This window comes from Notamacropus eugenii, chromosome 4 (genome assembly GCF_028372415.1).
Source record: "Notamacropus eugenii isolate mMacEug1 chromosome 4, mMacEug1.pri_v2, whole genome shotgun sequence".
Taxonomy (NCBI): Eukaryota; Metazoa; Chordata; class Mammalia; order Diprotodontia; family Macropodidae; genus Notamacropus; species Notamacropus eugenii.
Window position 1 is genome coordinate 190,170,586 of NC_092875.1, and position 16,083 is coordinate 190,186,668.

The 16,083-nt window shown below is 38.6% G+C and overlaps 1 protein-coding gene across 1 annotated transcript in view; it reads left to right on the forward strand.

Moving 5' to 3' along the window:
- Nucleotides 1-14,747, forward strand: part of CAP2 (cyclase associated actin cytoskeleton regulatory protein 2) — a 165,567-nt gene extending 150,820 nt beyond the window's left edge. The window contains exons 8-13 of the mRNA XM_072603923.1: nt 4,378-4,567; nt 5,956-6,131; nt 7,286-7,409; nt 7,502-7,584; nt 11,047-11,187; nt 13,203-14,747. Coding sequence (XP_072460024.1) covers nt 4,378-4,567; nt 5,956-6,131; nt 7,286-7,409; nt 7,502-7,584; nt 11,047-11,187; nt 13,203-13,286 — 798 coding nt within the window. The 3' untranslated portion in view covers nt 13,287-14,747. The remainder of the gene's footprint in view (nt 1-4,377; nt 4,568-5,955; nt 6,132-7,285; nt 7,410-7,501; nt 7,585-11,046; nt 11,188-13,202) is intronic.
- Nucleotides 14,748-16,083: the final 1,336 nt, after the last annotated feature.

The following is a 16,083-nucleotide window of genomic DNA, read 5'->3' on the forward strand; positions in this document are numbered from 1 at the left end:
GTCTGTGTGTTTTTCTTTTTTTTTCAATAGTAAGGAAAAGTAAGTAGGAGGGAGAGAAAATGATCAGATTGAAAAAAATAAAATGTAACAAAAAAACTGGCAGGGGTCGAGAAAGCATCATGGAATGGGATGACACAGAAGAATATGGAAGATTATGGATTTTAATGGTCAGGAATAGGACAAAGGTAGATAGTGATGGGAGGACAGAGAAAAGCAGGATGGGGAAGGATTTTTGTCACTGAAGATATTGACTCTGAACTGCAAGAATAGGGAGAGAGGGATCAGGGAGCTTTTGTACCATGGCATGGAGGAATGAGGACCTCCACTATCCAAGGTCCTATAATGACTGAATAAAGAGTGAGTATGGGGTGGTTATGTCAACTTTTCTGGCTCCTCCACATCCATTGTAGGGATGTGAGAATTTAGATAGCAAGTTCTTTATGATCATCTGAATCAGTAAATCACTGGTGTTCCAGTCCCCCAAGGAGGATAGTCTAATCCCAAGGTGTCAAGAGCTGAGGCATATCTAGAGGACATTTCACATCTAAATGTCTTAATTCCAGAAGCACAGGGCCTCTCGTACTTTCGCTGCTCCTAGGCTAAGCGCTGGAGTGAAAGATTCAAGTATCCTTGGAAAAGACACTTTACTGCATCTGGCTTCCTGAGGTCTTCTACATAAACAGTTGAAGTCCCAGGCTAAGGAGTGGCACAAATCAATGTGCTTCACTATGTCTTTGGATCATTCTAAGGCTGGTGACAATAAGAAAAGTCAGTCATCTCTTATCTCTAAATGCAAGCTGTGTACATGGTTATCTTTGACATCATTTTCCAGTGAATGGTGAACTCCTTCATTTGATACATTGTGGAGTCAGGCAGCCCTTGCTGCCAGATACCCTTACAAGGCAGGCTTCAGGGTGGCAAAATGTGAACAACTCAGGCCATAGAGGAGGTCCTTAGGCTGCTGCCACAATTCCAATTAATGGGGAATGACATTAAATAGCTACTACCTTAATGATAATGTAGAAAGCTTTAGTGTCTAGTGATGTCATCTCTCAACATCTAATATGAGAGAAGGGGAGAGAAAGGAAAAGATAACCCAGTATGTTCCAGGGTGTACCCTAACATGATCCAGTTGGCAGGATGCTTAATCAGTTCAGTTTCAAGTATACTTTATGCATTAGAGTCCCTGAATGTTAATTGCAAAAGTAACCTTGGAAACAAGGACATCGTATTATGTTTTCCATGGTGGTGATAGGACTGTATTTGAAAGCATACAAAGGTAAGTTTCAGCCTTTCCTCTGGGTTCCCTTATTTTTGTTGGCTTTGGTTTTCAACATTTATTTCTTTGGTGTAGTGAATTCTTTGTTTAGCATTCCTGGGTCAGCCATCCAAATGTATCATAGTTACAAGAATCTGAATATTTAGCTTGTTACTTTCAGTGTTCCCTAATGGCTCTTTGGGGGCAGCTGTGAATTCTGAGAGGGACAGAACCACTGTGACTTCAGATGTCTGTATCTCTCCCCTTTCCTCAAAATAAGAGTATAAAGTAGTAGTGTTTCTAGCAGCAAATTTTCTGTTTTTTTACTTACTCTGTGAGTCAATGTATCACCAAGGCAATATTCACAGCACCAGTGGTGACTGAATATGGCAGCATAGTTCTCAATCGCAAAATAGAAAAGACTCTCCTTATAGAAGGTGGAAGAAAAACTTTTATTTAAACACCAGAAAGCCAAATCCCAGAACCAGAAAGCAAAATCCGTCATGGTGACCAAAAAGTTAATAAACATGATTACAGCAGAGGGCAAAGTCATTCTCAAAGCTCCCCTCCCTCAGCCAGGGCCTTCTCACTATCAGCTGTCACAACGTGTCAGTTGGCCTTCATTCTTTCCTTTCTGACCTGACCCCCCTCACTCACTTCCTCCTGATTCTGCTCCACCCTTCCTTTTCCATCTCTTCATCAAGCTCCTCCCACCACAGGTGACCCAGGCTTCCAGGAGATTTAAGCAGATCAATTAACAAGAAAGACCTTTCCATTTAAATTACTATTACAGTCACAATGTACACAAGTAATAACAAATACTTCAAAGTTGAAAGCATCCATGAGCACAGCGCTGAAACTTAGTTAGATGAATGAAAGTAATATCAGCACTGCGTCAAATAAAATTCTCATGTTCTTTCTGGTATCATAAAAGGAAGATTTTAAAACCCAGAAGAAAATGAATCTATTTCCCAACATCATATTAGAGTTCTTCTCTCTTTGCCTCTTCTTTTCAAACATCTGGTCCTTGCGTGGGTCAGAAGGCTGTCCAAAAATGGTAGGGATGGAATGAGCTCCTGTCAGATGTTGGCTTAGAGTTGGAATAAATGACCCCTGAGGCTTCTCCTTAGTCCAGATCTACAGATCCAGATCTATATTGCACAAGAATGGTTCAGGTATCATACTGATCTTTTTTATGAGTGGAAGTAGCAAAAGAAATAACAAGAAAAAATTGTTTTCAAATTGTGAGTTTTTGCTAAACTTCTGAAGAGGTCTAAAGCCTATTCACTTAATTAGCTATCCAATCTGGAAGTACTGAGATACTAAAAATAACTGACATAAACATAGTGCTTTGAAATTTACAAGTTGCTTTAAATACATAATTTCATCTGAGCCTCACAACAACTCTATGAAGTGGTGCCTTCATTTTACGTAGGGAAGAACTGAGGCTTAGAAAGTTTAAGTGACTTGCCCAAGGTCACATGGTTTATAAGTTTAGAGATAAGATTTAATCCAAAATATTCCGACTCTAGTAAGCCATAAAGAATATAGTTATTTATGGTTTAATCTCTGGGTAAATAGGATTTGAGTAAGCAAATTGGGTAAGTTGTGAAAATGGGGGTGGGGGGGTCGGGAGGGGAGGGATGTTTCCCAGTGAAACTTGGTATTTCACATTCAGACATATCAATTTTGACTCTTCATGCTGAGTAAATTATGAATTGATATAATTCAATAGATTTGTCTAATAGTATTTAGAGTTTGTCAAAGGTTTTTTTTAATTGCAAAGTATTTTATATCAGACATTTAAACTGAACTGGATTTCTGTCCAACAAAAGTTTTCTAAATCTTTTGGCAGCCTCTTTTTAATTAAATTAAGTTTTTAATCTCTAATGACAAGTGTGCTATTTCATTGCACACTATTTGGCCTCTTACTCTGGTAAGATTTTTTTAAAGTCTTGTCCTGTTGGAGCTTATCCTTTTTAATGACTTTTTGAAATAGATGTAAAATTGGCAGGTTTCTTATCTCCTTACAAAAAATTTGGTACTGCATTGCTTACTGAATTATTTTTTATACAAAGATTTTCCATCTTTTCCCAAATCTCCATTGCTGATCACTAACATCTAAAACACAATTTGCCATATTTATTTAGAAACAAAACACAGAAAATATGGACCCCGTTGCCCTCTCTCATAATTCATCATGCTAATCTATTTTAATACCTTGGAATGTAGTGTTGAAAAATGTGTTGCATTATGGAAAGAAGGCAAGATCTCAACTATTACATTGCTTTTTTAAAATACTAGTCAGCCCTTTAAGCTGATCTACTACAAAATCAATGCTGGCATATACTCATCAATTATCTATATCTTAAATCTTGCTTGGCCTTTATGAAGCACCAAGGACAGTATCTTTGTATTATTACACATCCATCTATGGAAAAATTGATCTAGAAAAGGAATATCTTTTTCTTCAGTCTTACAAAAAGATTCGAAAGTATCTAAGAGCCATTACATATTTTCCTCAGCAATTCTCACTCAAATATAATAACAAGCAACAATATCCTGAAAAATATCTCACTCCTAGACTATATATGTATATATACATGTATATATTCACACACACATATATGTATATATACATATACATATCTGTGTGTATATTTGTGTCTGTATATATAATTTTATTATTATTCTAAAGTAAAGAAAGGCCAGTTTCCTTCAAATGTGAGCCTGTAAACCCATGCTAGTGTGCATGGTTTTGGTAGCCCCTTTAAGTATACTGTGAATCGGGCCATCAAGTTGACTAAAAGCACAGGTGTACACACACACACACACACACACACACACACACACACACACACACACACACACACACACACACACACACACACACACACACACACACACACACACACACACACACACACACACACACACACACACACACACACACACACACACACACACCTTTCTGCATGCACTCACATCCCTGAGATTGCAAGCTTCGCAGTGCCAACAGTTCTGGAGAGTCCTTTTGGCAAATTTTAACTTCCTAACATTACAAATCTTAAAGCAAAAAGGGTTCTTAAATCTTCTCTTTTTTTCTTTCTTTTCCACAGGGTCCAGTAGCATCACCTTCGTCAGCACTGTCTGTCCTCGCCAGTGGGCAGGGTGTCCCCCCACCTCCTCCTCCTCCACCACCTCCAGGACCACCTCCACTCTTTGACAATGAAAGCAGAAAACAAGAGTCCTCACCATCACGCTCAGCTCTATTTGCTCAGCTTAACCAGGGGGAAGCAATTACTAAAGGTTAGAGAATAAGAACAATAAGTCCGTCAATCCTATCTAGTAATGCCAGGTGTACAAATCTTCCTATAGTTCATCACTGCTTATTTTCATCCCTGATTGGCATAAGTGAATCAGTCTATTCTTACACCATACACAAATGCAAATACTATTGGGATGAAAAAAAAATATTCCCTTCCTAGAGGTAAAGTAATTCAGTAGAGTCAGGATCAGACTTCAGGGGCTCCAAGTTCAAAATTTGCTAGTTATTAACATATTACGTAACCCTCTGAAGCTTTGGCTTCTGCCTCTGCAATCCAGACATCAGCTACACATTACCAGAGGGGTTTACAAATGTAGTAGAGACTAGGATTGCTGTCATGGAACTTATACAATAGTTGAAGAATTATAACATGAATGTCATCTCACTATGTCCAGGTAATGCATGGTTAATGAAGAAAATGAATTCCAGGCATGAAGATACAGGGGAGGGGAGGGGGGGGATGGAGTATTCTGTGTGAGGAACAGCAGTTAGGCTGGTCTTGCTGGATCAAAAAGCACATTAAAGGAATTCATGTGTGCTATTCCGTTTTCAGTAACAATTGCTAAAGGCTGAAAAGTACATGACAATACACTTCTGTTTTGCACAGATAATAGTGTGTATAGGGGAAAGAACATACTAGTCCATAGATAAATGGCCCTTCTTGAAAAACCTTTCCCCTCTCCAGACTTCAGATTACTCATCTGTGAAATGAAGTTGGATTTGTTATTCTAGTAGAGTTTTAATGACGTACTCTAAATTAGTAAGATAGGAAATGTTTAACCTTCATATAAATAAAAGTATTAGCCATGTCATTACTTTTCATTTCATTTAGTGGTATGTACCTAGAAAACATGAAATTCTACCCATCAGTTTTAGATACTCAAGGCAAAGATGTTTCAGTTGGGATTGTTACCAGCTAAGCTATTATCTAGACCTCTAGATGCTAAGGATAGCTCGGTGGCACAGTGGATAGAGCACTGGGCTTGGAATCAGGAGTACTTATCTTCGTAAGTTCAAGTCTGGCCTCGCTATGTGACCCTGGGCAAATCACTTAATTCTGTTTGCCTCAGTTCCTTACTCGTAAAATGAACAGGAGAAGGAAATAGCAAATGACTCCAGTACCCTTGCCAAGAAAACATGTAGTGTTGGACATGAATGAAACAACTCCACGATAACTAAATGCTACCCAAACCCAAGGCTCATGGAGTTTGCATAAAAGCAGGTGGCCCTAAGATATGTTTAAAGCAACATTATAAAATTATGTCACTTCTGCTCCAGTCGTGGCTTCTTACAGTTCTTCAAAGTAGAGGAAGATGGTTTCTCTTTACACAAAGTGTTCGGATTCCTGCTGATGAGCTTGTTTTTCTAGGACTCCGACATGTGTCTGATGATCAGAAGACACATAAGAATCCCAAGCTGAGGGCTCAAGGAGGACAAACTCATTCTCCTACTAAAAACCACACTCCAGGTTCCATCTCTCCCCAATCTCCTGTGCAGCAGAACCGTCCTCCTGTGTTAGAGCTGGAAGGAAAGAAATGGAGAGTGGTAAGTATAGCTGTATTAATAGTCATCCAGTCCACACAGATTGAGACCAAGAAGACAAGGCACCAAACCATTTTCAAGGACTGCATCCCAACACATTTTGTTCTACCTTAACATCTTTATTACCTGTTATGTTTATACTTAATGTGACCACATCCCTCTACAGTATCCACAACTTAAAAGGATTTCTCCATAAAGAAATTGTAGAATCTATACTATAATATCAGTATCATAAAAATAAATAATTTTGAAGACTTTTACAAACTAATAAACAATGAAATTAACACAATCTCGAGAATGATTTATATGATAACAAAATATTGTAAAAAAACAAACAACTTTTAAGCTGTAAGAACCCCAATGAATGCAATGACCATCCATGATTCCAGAGAACCAGTGATAAAACATGCTAGCCACCTCCTAAGAGAGCTAGGTGATAGTTTCACAGATGAGACATAGTTTTTGTGCAAAGAAAATGAGGAAATTTGCTTTGCTTTACTACACATATTTGGTGCATGAGACTTTTTCCCCCGTGGTGTGAAGATTGAGAGGGAGAGAATAAATTTGTTGATTTGAAAAAAAAACAACTTTGATAACAGAAATAAAAGTACAGCATTCTGAATATAGATGAGAGTTGATGGTTTTGCTAAGGCCATGGACTTCCCTAGAGATTTTCCCTAAACCAAATTTCCAAATAATTTAACCTTTAGAAGCTGTGTTTAACATTCATTCTTCCACCCAATTGGGCAGGATTCACAGAATTTACTGCTCACCCATGAGCTTCTTTGCCCTGTCTAGCTCATCAGCAAGAGGGTACCAAGAAAACAGCCAGCCCATGATCTATGTATGTGTATGCTCATCAAACTCAAGCCAGAATGGGGGATACTCTCAACTCTTCTGCATAGAGGTGAATAACGTTACTCTCCACAAGGTACCTGTAGATGACCAACCAATCAGGGCAACCTTCCCTATTCACAGGGTGAAAATTTAAAAGCTGTAGCTCAGTTCCTGAGTTCAGAAGCTCAGAAGAGTTTCTGAAAGAGAGAAGATACAAAAGAAATACAAAAATGCAAAAGTCTGTGTACATTTCAACCATCAATGGGACTTGCCCATCTGTATATTAATACGTGTAATGTTTGTGTCTGTTTTTCTCTTAGGAATATCAAGAGAACAGCAATGACCTTGTGATTTCAGACACTGAGCTGAAGCAAGTGGCTTATATTTTCAAATGTAACAAATCAACACTACAAATTAAAGGAAAAATAAACTCCATCACAATTGGTAGGGTAGACCTGTGGTTTTAGAGCTACTGTGATCATTCATTTCATGCAAAAGCACTTCCATACATTTTGTTGAGTTTGTTTTTCTCCTAGATAATTGCAAGAAGTTTGGCCTTGTGTTTGATAATGTTGTGGGCATTGTGGAAGTAATCAACTCCAAGGATATTCAAATTCAGGTGAGCTTCAGTACAAAACAGAAGTACACATGTTCTCTCCTTGCCTAATACCATGATGAATTCCTAAGAGGAGGCACAGTGCATGGCAGCAGGAAAATGCCCTGGATTTAGAATCAGGACACTTGCTACTTCATAGATATAGAGATGCTCAAGTTATTATGGTGCAAACAGGGAGGGAGGGAGGGAAGGAGGGAGGGAGGGAGGGAGGAAGGAAGGGAGGGAGGGAGGGAGGGAGGGAGGGAGGAAGGAAGGAAGGAAGGAGGGAGGGAGGGAGGGAGGGAGGGAGGGAGGAAGGAAGGGAGGAAGGGAGGGAGGGAGGGAGGGAGGGAGGGAGGGAGGGAGGGAGGGAGGAAGGAAGGAAGGAAGGAAGGAAGGAAGGAAGGAAGGGAGGGAGGAAGGAAGGGAGGGAGGGAGGGAGGGAGGGAGGGAGGGAGGGAGGGAGGAAGGAAGGAAGGAAGGAAGGAAAGGGAGGGAGGGAGGGAGGGAGGGAGGGAGGGAGGGAGGAAGGAAGGAAGGAAGGAAGGGAGGGAGGGAGGGAGGGAGGGAGGGAGGGAGGGAGGAAGGAAGGGAGGGAGGGAGGGAGGGAGGGAGGGAGGGAAGAAGGAAGGAAGGAAGGAAGGAAAGGAAGGGAGGGAGGGAGGGAGGGAGGGAGGGAGGAAGGAAGGAAGGAAGGAAAGGAAGGAAGGAAGGAAGGAAGGAAGGAAGGAAGGGAGGGAGGGAGGGAGGGAGGGAGGGAGGGAGGGAGGAAGGAAAGAAGGACAGGGGGAGGAAGGGAGGGAGGGAAGGAGTCAGCCCTTTGACCCATATAGTTAGAGGTTCCTTTCTGGCTAAGACAGATTGGGCAAGCTTCCCCAACCCTCAGTTTCCTCTTTAGCTAAATCTTCTGCCACATTCTTTCCACATGACCCGTTGTCCACCACCAGCTGTCTTCTGCACCTGTTGTACACTTCTTAAGTTCCCTTTTTATCTCTCCGTTGCTTCTGTGTTCCTGGTTATCAGGGAATCTAACTCCTCAATGTTAACAGTGTCTCTCTATAGGGCCTCCACCATTCTCTTGACACCATTTTTTTAGACTAGGAGATTACCCAACTTTTCAACTACTTGATAGGGATGGATCTCTACTATTCCAGGATCTGGTCACCAAGATTTCTTAACAGGACTCTACCCTGCATGGAGTTCATAAGAGCGGACCTGAACATTAAACTGAAGTTGGCCTCTCTCAAACTTCTTCTGCTTCACTTGATATTCAAGTGATCTTTCAGCCAAGTAACATATTAATAGTTTATACCTTTTCTCTATCTCAAGAGCCTCACCCAAACATCAGTAGGTAGGAGGGAAATCTGTGGTATCATTGGTGGAAGTGAAGTGGCCAGTCAAGTGCCTGATCAAACTGCTGATTGGCAGCTTTGGCCTGCTCTGTTTCCAACCTGACTGGTTCATTCCTCCGTAGGCATTCCAGGGGCCACCTGGGAACTGCCATCTTTGCACTAGACTTAGTGTAGACACCAGTCTTCTTTTACTCCCACCACCTTTCAAGAGATCCACCAGCATCAACCTTCCCCATAGCAAAGATTGCAGACACCCAGCTTCATATGGTTATTTTAGAAAACGTTGGAAACAATTACAGAAAAATTATGCCCTATAATGAGAGGAATAAATAAATTTATTTTAGGCTCCCTCACAGTCTCAACAAAAAAAAGGAACAAAAATCAATGAAACAGTAAGAGAATTATCAGCTTTCTGTATTGTCTCCCTAGGAGGTAGACAGGATTATGCTAATGTGAGTTTAGTCCATCAGTAATGATGAATTTTTTCTTTAAATTTCTGCATGGAAAAACCATTCCTACTATACATATGTCAGTTGGAGAATGGGTGGGGGAGAACTTTAAAACACATCTCTGTTTGCAGAAATGCCTATGTTTGTTTAATCACCTTAAAGACTCAGTCACAAAAGCAATCAGTGCTTTGTAAACACAAATTAATAACACCAAAGAGATATAATCATGAACTTGGATGCACCTCAGAATATAAAAGAGGGATAAAAGAAAAATCATTTCTCTTCGTAACTAAAACTGTTTTTCTACAGCCTGCCCAGATTCAGAGGGGAGAACTTATCCTAGAGTGTCAGAATTATAAGCTTGATACATTAAACCACCGTTGTATTGTGAAATTAAATTTAAAGTGGTGTTTAAACAGAAAGTTGCCCCCATAAGTTATTTGTTTGGTGCTCAGTCTTATTTCTTCACCCATGGTCCTGGCATTTGCAAAATTCTGGACAGTGTGGTACATGTTGATATTCCTTGCTGCTGTTAAACTAAAGAAATTAATACTAAAATTACTGAAATGTCAGTGCTCTCCAATTCTGAGTTTCCTTTTTATTTATCATGGAAAGCCCTGCCATTGCTATGACCCTAAATTACCTCTCCTTTTTTTTTTTTTTTTTTTTTTTTTTTGCACTGAGATGTGGGGACTGAGTTTCCCCAAGAGAATTCTTGACATCAGTAGTGCCATCTACATGAGTTTAGCAATTGGCAATTCAGCATTGTTTTTTAGGATGAAAGAGGAGAAGTTCTTATCACTTTAATTACCATTTCAAGAAGGAAAATTATGGAGCTGTAATATGGTAGGATGAAAAACATCTGACTCTACTATAGAACACCTCAGAGATTTCTAAAGCCTGGTTGTTTGAAAGAAACGTAAAACTAAGCAGAATTTTTTTGGTAGCATTTGAATATTTGCAAACATTACACAACATCTATTCTCCTGCTGTGTGCATTGGAGGCTATTCTGTGAATGACCCACCCCAGCCCTTCTTCCTTGACCTACTTTTCTAAAAATAAAGCCCAACACTTAGAGTTTTATTATCTTCGAAGTACCTAAATGTATACTATCTCATTTAATTGTCACATTAACCTCATAAGACAGAAGGGGTGTCTTCATCTAAGACTTTGCTAAGGAGAACTATCTTGCTTCTTTATTTTTGGTAGGTTCAGAAGATGATTAATAAGTCAGCTATCACGTTCAAGGATCATTTATTTATTATTAATATTATCCAATATGACAATATTTAATATCTATGTTCATTCAAACTTGGCAAATATATATGGGGGAAAAACTTAAATCTCTATGAAGACACATTCATTATGCATTCATTTGTTCATGAACATTGTAGTCCTACTAAGGGCCACCTCTGCACACAGTGGCTGCCATAATATGAGGACTTCCATCTCCTTTTTTCAAGAAGGGGATCTTAAGTTTTGAAACTTTTTTTTATAATCCCTTTTTCTCAAAATGTCAGTTCTACCTTTGACCCCAGGAACCCACCACTGAACTGCGTCATTTTGCCTTTATCCAAATATTCGTGAGGTTGGCTTTAAGGCCTATTGAATTTTACGTTGGAATTTGCCCATATTTGTAATATGTATTACCATAGCACTATAGGTTTATTTGTTTTAACTGCAGGTTATGGGGAAAGTGCCAACAATTTCAATTAATAAGACAGAAGGCTGCCACATATACCTCAGTGAAGGAGCTCTGAACTGTGAGATTGTGAGTGCCAAATCATCTGAAATGAACATACTTATTCCACAGGATGGTGATTATGTGAGTATATAGACTGCTGAGATCCGTCTGTGGTCTCTACAGTCAACATTTATATTTTTACTTAAACATTTATTCCCCTCTGAGCTTACACTCCAATACTTCCATGAATCAGTGATCTCTCTGGTGTAGGTACTGCCTCCAGTAGCACTAACCGCAACTCATCCATACTTTCTTTTCTTGTGTGACTTTTCTGTAGCTTCCCATTAATTCTCCATGTGGGGTCTACCCAACATGATAGGGGCCCTCCCCTAGAGTTTTTAAACATTATGAGAGCATCAGTGAGACATTCAAGCTATATAGCTGTGACCCTTCATTCTTGCTACTTGGCCAGTCCATCTCCATCTCTGACCACACAGCTCCAATTTGATATCATTTATTCTATTTGTTTCACATGTCACAGTTGGTAACAGGTTACAGTAAGCCCAAACTATGTATCTAAATTGCCTAAATGATAATAAAAATGGCGCTTTATGGTTTGCAAAATGTTTTACAAATAGTATCCTTAAACCTTAAAAGAATTATATAAATATGAATAGTTATTATATGGGAAAAGAGAAATTAGTTGGGGTGCTTAGCATGACTTTCTGTGGAAGAAAATCTTCCAGTGAATCATGATCTACTAGTCAGTTTTTCAGCTGGTGAGGAGCCAGCACACAGGCTGATTTACTTTGTCTAGTCACTACTACCACAACCAACCTCCCTTAAGCATGAGAGAATTCCCAGTGAGGTCAAAAGCATGGCCAGTGCTGCTCCTGCAGGTTGGCAGAGAACAATACTGAGTCTTACACTCCCCTTAGAAACCATCACTTCCTATTAGGGTCCTTTCCACGCATACTTGGGCTGCAGCTTTCAAAAACAAAGACAATGTGCTTTGACCTAAATGGAAAAATTCACATTGACTTCCATGTCAAGCCAGTTTGCGTTCTGCACATTCTTCTATTGGTTAAGACATCTCATGAGATTTCACATTTTATTGCCTATCCCCCCTCCACCTCAGCCCCATGTACTTTGAACTGGGTACATCTCTCATTTATAGTTGATAGTAATTTCAAAGAGCAATGACCCCTTCTGAAGGAAAACTGAGATCACCTAGAGGATAATGGTAATTCACACAGTAACAAAGAAGTGTGGGTTTGATAGCAAAAACTGAACCTCATTGACTGCGCTGACTTCAACAAGAAGAAACAAAAGTTTGCTGAGGATCATTGATTAAGAGCCAGAGAGAACCTCAGAAGCCATCTGGTCAAACCACTCTTCTAGAATGTTAAAGATGGGGTTCTTTGAGTTGCACCTTCAGAGACTTTCTGTTGGCTGTACTGAAGGTAATGCTGCCATTCAACAAGTACTTGCTGTAAAAATATATATACATATATGTATATATGCATACTCAAAAGAAGGGGCCTGATTACAAATCTGACTTGCCTTCAGCTCAATATAGCTTTGAGATTCACCAAAATATTCCTTTTAGAAAGAAACATGTACTCCAGGTCACTAACAACATTTTCAGTGACTCCCAGATGATAAGTGAAGGAGGCCAGAGCTCCAGAGCCAAAGACAGATAGATGCTCATGTCCCTTAATTGAGACCCCTAGATGACATGCCCAGGAAGTGTCCCTGAAAAAAAAAAACCAGTAAAACTTCTTTTCTCCTACTTTTCCTTTGGGTTTTTTTAATGTGTTGTTGTCTTTACCCTACATTGGGGTGAAAGGGGGAAAAAGAGTGTCAACAAGGAGGTGGGAAACTGATTTCCCTGTTAGCCTGAATACATTTTCTTCCCAATCCAAAGGGTAGGTGAGGAACATCATACAATAGATAACAAATGGCATGACTTGGAAAAAACAGGTTTTGTCTCTGTGCAGTATCAAAATGGCTTCTGGAGAGTACCTCTCTGTGACTTACGTTTACCTTAGATATAAACCCTTTACCCATCATGTACGTTAATCACATGCCAACTGTTTGCATGCATAAGACAGCCTTCATTTATTTAATCAGCATTCTTGTTATCCCTCTACCAGAAAGAATTTCCTGTTCCTGAACAGTTCAAGACAGCATGGGATGGATCCAAGTTGGTCACTGAACCTGCAGAAATTTTGGGATAATCCCCTTTGGACACACAGAACCCCGTGACCTTAATAGCCACAGGTCACCTGAATAAAGAGAGCAGCCTCCAAGGACTAGATGTAGCAGCGGCCAAGATTGTTTGGGCCTTGAAGCAATTGCTCTGTACTCTAGGAACAGGGATCTTTCCAGCACGCTTTATTAGGCATTCTGAAATCTTTGAAATTGCCTCCGTCTGCATTCATTTATAGTTTTGATCCTAAAAGATGCCATGTGAACATAAAAGACTTGGAAAAAAATGCACTTCCCTCCTATCATTGGCTACAATGGCATAATGGCTAAGTCGGAATATTGCATGATACAGTTGTACAATCATATTCTGTTGCATTCCACTCATATTACTAGTTGAAAAATACCAATAACAATCTTGAAGAATGTAAGATGATGATTTTTACCTATTAGCCAAATCATGTATAATGCAGTGAAAATGTGCCCAGGAAAGTGTGATTTTTTTTGTAACTTTATCCATTAAATTTTGTCATTTAGAGTATGCATTTCAGCAAAAAAAAATCTGCCAGTAGAAATATATCTGCCAGTATTTTATCACACTTTTTATTAAATATGTCTAAGGAAAGTCCACCTTTGGATGCCAATTTATAGTTTCTGGGACCTCCCTCTTAGTTACTGAAAATTGAAAGTAAAATTCTGAGTTTTTTTCTTCTAGAAAATACACTGATTTATTTAAAATTCTGCCCCATCACCAGAAGAGTTTTAATTTTGTGCCTTCTGTCTTATTTGGTGGGGGAGGTAGTTTCTTTTACACATAATACCTCACACTCTTGCTCTAGAGATCAAGAAAAAATTTTTTAATTTGGTACCTATTAAGCATCAGATGCCTTGTAAATGACTTCCACTTTAAGGTCATTTCATACCTAGTAAACTTTTGACTCAATTTGTTTTGCATATTATACTACTTTTCTGCTTATAAAACTTACAAACCAGCCTTTGAATACACATAACAAGCCATAGATTTCTTCTTTATTAATTACCTATCAAAGCCTAAGGAATTGATTCTGGTTTTGGCCCCCTAACTCAGTTTTCTAGTACTTGTAGACCATGCTTTTTTTAGCACTGAGATAGACCTGGTATGCATTTGTGTATTTTCAATTCATAATACTGAAAAATCTGCTTACTTTTTGGATCACATGTAATGATACCTTGTGATGATGAAATCTTAGTGACATGCTTGCAGAAGTAGTAATGATAATCCATATATATGTATATATGTGAGTTTATATATATACACATATATTGCAGCCTTCAGGGTATATTGTTTCCATTTTTTAAAATATCTTAGATATCTCTACAATACTGTAACAACCAGTGCTCATGTAACAAGGTTTTGCTAACAAGTTTTGTCTATATGTATAATGTTGTGGCTTTATAGTAAAGATCATTTTTCAAAGGTATTCTGAAATAAAATGAGACTATAATTGTTTAAATACAGAGAATAATTCTGAATATTGAAACTTTTTTCCCCTTTTATTTTTTCCTGAACCCCTTCCTGATGTAGTTGAATTTGATAGAAAAAACTGTGAGTCTGTCTGGTTGAATGAGAGTACTTTTGTAGAACATCCTATTCAGAACTCCTGGAGAACAGTTGGCTTGTTTCTTTGAAACAGATATAAGCCATCTGCATTTGAAATGCAAGACTCTTTTAGTTACAGTGTCAACCACAATTTAGTTCTACAATCCCTTTTTATAATTCATTGTTTCTTTGCCACAAAGCCAATTTGATATATATGTTAGGGAATATTAATCTCCATAAGATATATTTGTATAAGATATATATATATCATTATTCTTAGTGGTTTACAGAAAAAAATTATATATATACATTACTTCATTTTACCATTAGAAAGACCTTGTAACAGTGGCAATGCAATCACATTTATCCCTTCAACATTGTGACTTTCCCCATCACAGTTTCGATATATTGAGCAGCAGTATAAGAAATTAAATGGGAATTTTGGGGGAGTTTTGCAGATGCCACAGATAGATGGGCAAAGGCCAGCAGATAACACAGAAAAAGTTTAGAAACTCAAAACTGCAATAACATATATATATATATATATACATATATATATACATACATACATATATATAGTACTATAAACACCTTGTAAAAGAAAAAGAAAAAATTCAGACTTCTTCTGTGATAGGAAGGGAAGGCCAAAAAATTTTATGCAGATTTTCCGGATCTCAGGGCTACCATGTCCCTAACCACTAATATTATCCCCATTTTACAAGTGAAGACACTTAGGCACAGAGAATGTAAGAAATTGACCAAAGATCACACAACTAGTAAAATAATGAAGTTAGGGCTTGAACTCAGGCCCCATTAATCAGTAAGCAATAGTAGTAAAATGCATATATTAGAGCATGTAAAATAATCTCAACCCAAAATACCAAAAATATCTGCCAAAAATTTAGTACAGTTCAATATTAAGAAATATTAGGACTGTCTGATGCTACATAAAAAGATAGGTATGATAGGCCCTGATTTCAAAGATCTTACAAGAGAAAGGAAGAATGCAGGTCAAAAATACCAATAATTTATACAAGAGAGAGTAGGAACAATTCAGAGGAGTCATTCAGGCAAAGTGATGTAAGATATTTGAAAAGAGATAAATTTCACCTGGAAGTCAACGATAGAGATAAGGAAGGCATCTGTTACAAGCCCAGAGGAAATAAGTAGATTTGAACAAGTTGGCTAAGAGCCTTGAATGCCAGTGTAAGGATTTTGCATTTTGTTCAGCAGACAATAGGGAATCATTG